Here is a 6,094-nt window from a genome sequence, read left to right on the forward strand (position 1 = left end):
CTCATACTCCAGAGCCTTTATCGGCTCTTCCATCATGAGCAAAGGCCCAAAATCCCAAGACTTGACCATTTGAACCTTCGCCTTCTTAACCAGGGAAACGGGAATCAGGTCTCCGATAGAAGCTTCAATATTCTCTAAATTGTCTTAAGCCTCCACAGACGCAGACATACACTCTTGTTACCTCTTTGATCAACCCTCAGACCTCACGCCAAGCAAGCAGGGATAAGGACCGCTAAAGCTAGGCCAGCAAAGATCAGAGCTAGTAGGCAAAGCCACTTCCAAAGGCAGCACAGAACTAAAAGGAGCAGTAGTGCAAGGAAAATTCTAAGGCACCAAGACAAAATAGCAGAGCAGCATAGATGAGGCTTGGAAAGCTATAGGAGAGAAAGCGATGGCTCAGGCGGCATGGGGGGCCTCCCCACCAACCTGCCCTTTATATAGGGCAAGGGGGGATGCTTCAAATTCCAAACACCAATAGTCGTGACTGTTTGTGAGCGCATCGGGCACCGGGCCACCGCAATGAGTCAAATGCCAACACATCGCCCCTCCAACGATCTGATACGGGTGACCCAGGGGGGAAAGGGGCAAGCCTCCACCACTCAGTATCAGTGTTGCACTTGAGGCTCATGGCCCGCTCACATCAGACCGCATCCTCAAGGGGGAACTATTGGAACACCAATACACGAGTAGCGAAGGTCAGGCCAATGCAAACATAAGCTAATAACATTGAAACATTTGTGTAAGTGTTTTGCAGGGATGCTAGGCGAAGCCTTCACGTGGGGCCTGCAATGGAGCGAAGACCCCAGCGATTCAAGCGAAGGCCGCGCATGTTTTGGGAAGAAACCTAGAAGGCCTCCGCCAGCAGCAAGAAGGCCTTCACCACTAGCCGTCGATAGGACGGAGGCCTGAGCATGACCCTGAAGGATGTCCAGAGGAGTCCACAGGCGGAGACTCGGAAGCGAAGGTGAAGGCTCCAGTGGCTTGGGTGGAGGCTATGTTGTCTTCGCCTGAGAGAAAGGGGTCCTCATAGCACCGTGGCCCAAGATCGGAGATGGGCCTCCCATGGGCCTGAGGCTAAGGCCCAAGAAGCAAAGGTGGTGCAGGTGAACAAGACCCAGGATGCCCCTGAAGATTTGTACTGATGTTAGGATATTCTAGAAATGTACCTTAGCTGTCAATGGGCAAATTTGTACCGTGAAGTAGTAGCGAGCAGTGCCCTATAAAAGGGGAAGCCGGATGCTATGTAAAGGAGGTTGGTGAATACATTAATGAAACCCTAAGTGAGCTTGGGCCCATCTTCCATTTCACATACCTTCGACCAGAGCACCTGGCCGGGTGAAGGCCTTCCGTATCCCACCTGCTGGAAACCCCCAGTTATCAACAACAAGCAATGATACTAGTTTAAAGAATGAGAGAATTATGTATTTGGCACTGAAACAAATTAGTCGTTCATATTTGGCACTTAGAAATTTTAACTTGGTAATTTGAACTTTCTTATCTGGCACCAAGTTAAAATTTCCTTCCCTATGTGGCACTACCAACCATTTCATCTATTAGTTGACTATTTTGACCGTGTCAGTTTTTTCTTAGTGTGACCAACATACCCTCTTGTACCAGCAGTACCCTAACCACAATCCCGCACTCCTCTAGACCCAGCAGCTCTTCGCCCAGGTCCTTTCTGACACCTCCTCCACCAGCGCCCTCACCGCCGTGCAGGCTGGCGCCCAAGGCAACGCCCCCTAGGATCCACCCTCCTTGAATAGCGCAGCCATGGGCACGGTGGAGCCGGCCAATACGTTGTCGCCGCCGGAGGGCAGCTGCTGCTTCAAGGACGCGGTGAGCATGGCGTTCTTAAGAGACATGGAAGAGGCCAACAGATTCTTGCCCAGCGCCGATGGCTACACGGTGGATTGTAGGGGCAGGAAGAAGAGGCTTGACATTGATGGAGATGACGAGCAGGTGGAGGGTAGGAGCAGCAAGCAAATGGCAGCTGACGGCGAGGACTCAGAGGAAGCCACCGCACGAGAGATGCTAGACAAGCTGATGCTCAACGGCGACGACGAACCAATCCTCGTCGACGACATGCAGGAGCTGCGCGCTACCATGGACATGGCCAAGACGCCGTCGTGGAGGTCAGGTCGGCACCAGGGAGGATCTGGATCAGCAGCAGCAGGTGGTGGACCTACACTCCATGCTCATCCGCTGCGCCGACGCCGTGGCCGACAACGACCGCCGCAGAGCGACCGATCTTTTGCAGCGGATTAGGCACCACTCTTTCGCCGAGCGGGAACTGCCACGCAGCGGCTTGCACACTGCTTCGCCGAGGGGCTGCAGGTGTGGCTCAATGGCACAGGGAACCTGCACTACCAGGTCGTCGTCGTTAATGTCCGAAAAGCGCCTCCTCCTCATCAGGTGTCCAACTCAAGGCGATGCAGTTCTTCATGGCCACGTGTTGCTTCCTCCAGGTGAACATCCTCTTCTCCAACAAATCCATCTACAAAGCTGCCGCTGGGAGGAAGAAGCTGCACATCGTGCACTACGGTCTGGACCACGGGCTCCAATGGGCAACCCTGCTCCGGTGGCTCACGTGTAGGGAGGGCGGGCCACTGGAGGTGTGGCTCACCAACATCGACGTCCCACAGCCCGGGTTCCGTCCAGCGTGGCCCATCGAGGAGGCGGGGCGCCGGCTCACCGCCTGCGCGCGCCAGCTCGGCTGTGCCGTTCAGGTTCCACGGCATCGTGGCGAAATTAGAAGCGGTCCACGCGGGCGACCTGGACATCGATCCCGACGAGGTGCTCGCCGTTAGCAGCCTGTTCCATTTCAGGACGCTGACGGACGAGGGCGCGATGGCTACTGACGATGGCGAGGCAGGCACGGACCCCATCGGCGCGGTGCTCGGCGCCATCAGAGAGATGAAGTCGTCCGTGTTCATCCACGCGGTCCTCAACGCGTCATACAGCACCGCGTTCTTCGCGGCGCGGTTCTGCGAGGCGCTCTACAACTTCACGGCGTTGTTCGACATGGTGGACACCATCTTGCCGCGGGACAACGGCAGCAGGCTGCTGTTCACAATATACTGTCATATTTATAATTTTCTTATTTGACAACCTGACCATCTATTATTTCTCTATTTGGCATCGTGTATGTCTGCTACAAAGAAGGGCATTTATGTCATTTTTCCAGCCACTTGACGCCGTTACTAGCCTAAATGGACGGCAGTGCTGTCTAGGTAAGAAATTTCTAACTTTGTGTCAAATAAGAAAGTTTAAAATTTTTAGTGTCAAATATAGAAGACTGATTTATTTTAGTGTCAAATACATAATTCTCCCTTAAAGAATAGGGAAAGGAAAACATGGACCGAACAAAGGGACCGGCAACCCAGTTTGGTAAAGCGTCTACTGCATGATAGACAAGAGTGGACGAAATCCTATCAAGACCACCAAAGTTGTTGCTCATGCATCAGTGTATGCTAAACTGCTAAAGCACCGAACAGTGCTCTGTGATGACATCCTTCTCAAGAAAAATGAAATCCAGTGGACGGTCACTACTTTTACCTATACTATCAATACTTTTACCTATACTATCAATACGGGCTCCTTTTGATGCATATGGATTAACCTCAATTCATGTATTTTGGAGTTTGTGTGGATTTTAGTTTAAATTTCACATCAATCCATCCGTAGATTGAGTTGGATACACGTTCATCCAAACAAGACCTACTGTTGACACAAAATAGTGACGCATTGTGCCTCACACACAGCAAGCCGGAAAGCGTGGCTTCAATTGGGCCCCCGGGTGCTTCGTGATCCTGGAAACGTGCCAGTTAGTTTGACCTGAAAAAACTAACAAGGGATAAAACAGTTAAATGCCAAACCGGAACATGTCGGGTGAGACCAGACAGTTCCATATATACGACCCTGAAGCCACTTACAACGACATACAGCTATAGGAAGCTGTCTGCCAACAGGTTTATAAACCATTCAGCTAATCGTAAAATGAGCACACGTAAAAATCCGATTGCTGAATGCATATGCATGGGAAGACATGTTTGAACAAGTGAAATTAATTATGAGTTAACGCATAACCAAGCTCAGCAGTCCAGCCGAGTTGGGGTCCATGAAGAAGGAACATGCAAATAAACACGATTAAACTAATCTAAAACCTGCATCTGCCGCACGACACCTAGTTTCGTTAAAGCTTAAACGTAATTAACAGGCATGAACCCACAACATGTGACAATCTAGATTAAAATAATTCAGCCATTATGAGCATGTTATCTATTTGCAAAGGTAATATGAAAAGCAATGATCATTGAAGCGCGAATAAAACCATAAAAAAGGCCGAACAATATTAATCTAGATTGGGCAGAAGTGTGTTACAAATATATAAAATGTTTAAAACATGCAACACAGGATAACTTAATGAATCTATTTAGATTTTGCCGTATCTAATAGAGTCGATAACTGTCTTGCTTTCACTAAGCAAATTGAGCAAACGCCTGCCGCACGGTGTCTACTCATAAACAAAGCATAAGCAAAGACTTCTTGATTGTCAAACAAAGATCCGCCGCACGACCATTGAAAACAAACAAGACTACTTGTATCACGTCTAAATCCACCGCATGATACTAAACATGATAACAAGGTTGTCGGAACTTACGGAGGTCGACGGATCGATGATTCCTCTTGAAGAACTCGACGACACAACAAAAGGACTCGAAGGTTAGCACGGGGCCGGTTGTATTGATTTGGTTGTGAACCCTTATTACAATGGTCGAGGGTCAATATTTATACCCTAGGCAAAACACGAGTCCTAGAAGACTACGATTTACAAAGGAACTATTAAACAAACTTGGAAACTACGATTCCTTGCCCTAAACTCTCAGAGTCCTTTATTATTACAACTTTCATCTTTTCGATCGGCTTTGCTTACCATCTTCTGCTTTCCCGAACGGAGTCACCACCTTCTGGAGTAACCGACCGCATAAGTATTTAGCCGACCGCTTATTTTGTTTGCCAAATATCCTTCTTCCCGCATGCAGGTCCACCTGTCATCCTCCAAAGTCGACCAAAATCCAGTGTTAACACATGCCCCCTCAATTTCGGGATAAAAGTCGTTTTATTCTAAAATTGACCACAAGCGCCTTCTTCCTCCTAGGTCAGCACTGTTCAACACCGCAGCCGTCGTCCAAGATTTCAAGCTTTCAGCGTAACCTCGGACCTACTTCGAATCTTCAATGACCCAGGACGAAATCCCAGAGGTAAACTTCACTTATATTCGGCAATTTCCACTTGATCTTCCCGTTCTTCTTTTGGCTTATTCCTCTTTGATTTCAATCACCCTTTAAAGGAATACAAGAATCAGATTTTGATCCCCTATGCTCATCATCATTTACTTTATTGAGAATAGATGAAATCTTAGATGAACTAGTAAGGGAAACTTCTCCTGATCAAGCTCCAAACTCGTCCTTTCTGAACATTCAGCCAAGTCCTCCAGCAAGCCAGGGTATAACCCATCCTGATGATCAATCAGTTCAGCAGGTAATGCCTTGTCTTACACTATATTTTAGCAAATTCACCTAATCGGCTAACACCTCCTTTCTTCTCTTTTCTTTTAGAAGAACATCACTAAACCGACCACCAGCTACTCCTTCTCTATTGAGGACTACATCATTGAAAAAGGTGAAAAGATTACTTCTCAACAAACCTTATCGCTGAAAAATTAGGCTCGGCTAAAAGAGGTGATCATTCTGCTGAACAAGGATACCATTAGTCTGGTTCAGGATGCAGATCAGATAAGAGACCTCCTTGAACTCATTGATCAAGATATCCCTTCTGCTCTCAAGGCCCCCCTAGAATCTGCAGCCCATCTTGATGACCACTTTGCCATGGTGAGAAGGGCAACCAAGAACATATCTTCGAGGGCTGCTTTGCAGAAGGATAGATCTTTGAAGAAGCTAGAGATTAAAGATCTTCACTCTCATATCTAGACCATAAGAAATTCCTTGACAACCTTGGAGCCTGAACTGAAAGCCATGGAGGATGAAAAAAGCAGACTAGAAGCTCAACTAGCCGAACTGAATGCCACAATTCA

General features: G+C 48.1%; 1 protein-coding gene across 1 annotated transcript; it reads left to right on the plus strand.

Annotated features, from left to right (window-relative positions):
• Positions 1-2,429: 2,429 nt before the first annotated feature.
• On the plus strand, positions 2,430-3,105 carry LOC136537438 (scarecrow-like protein 33). Its single transcript, XM_066529412.1, has 2 exons — positions 2,430-2,647; positions 2,727-3,105. The coding sequence occupies exons 1-2, from the start codon at positions 2,430-2,432 to the stop codon at positions 3,103-3,105; spliced, it is 597 nt and encodes a 198-aa protein (XP_066385509.1).
• Positions 3,106-6,094: the final 2,989 nt, after the last annotated feature.

This window comes from Miscanthus floridulus, chromosome 2 (genome assembly GCF_019320115.1).
Source record: "Miscanthus floridulus cultivar M001 chromosome 2, ASM1932011v1, whole genome shotgun sequence".
NCBI classification, from domain to species: domain Eukaryota; kingdom Viridiplantae; phylum Streptophyta; class Magnoliopsida; order Poales; family Poaceae; genus Miscanthus; species Miscanthus floridulus.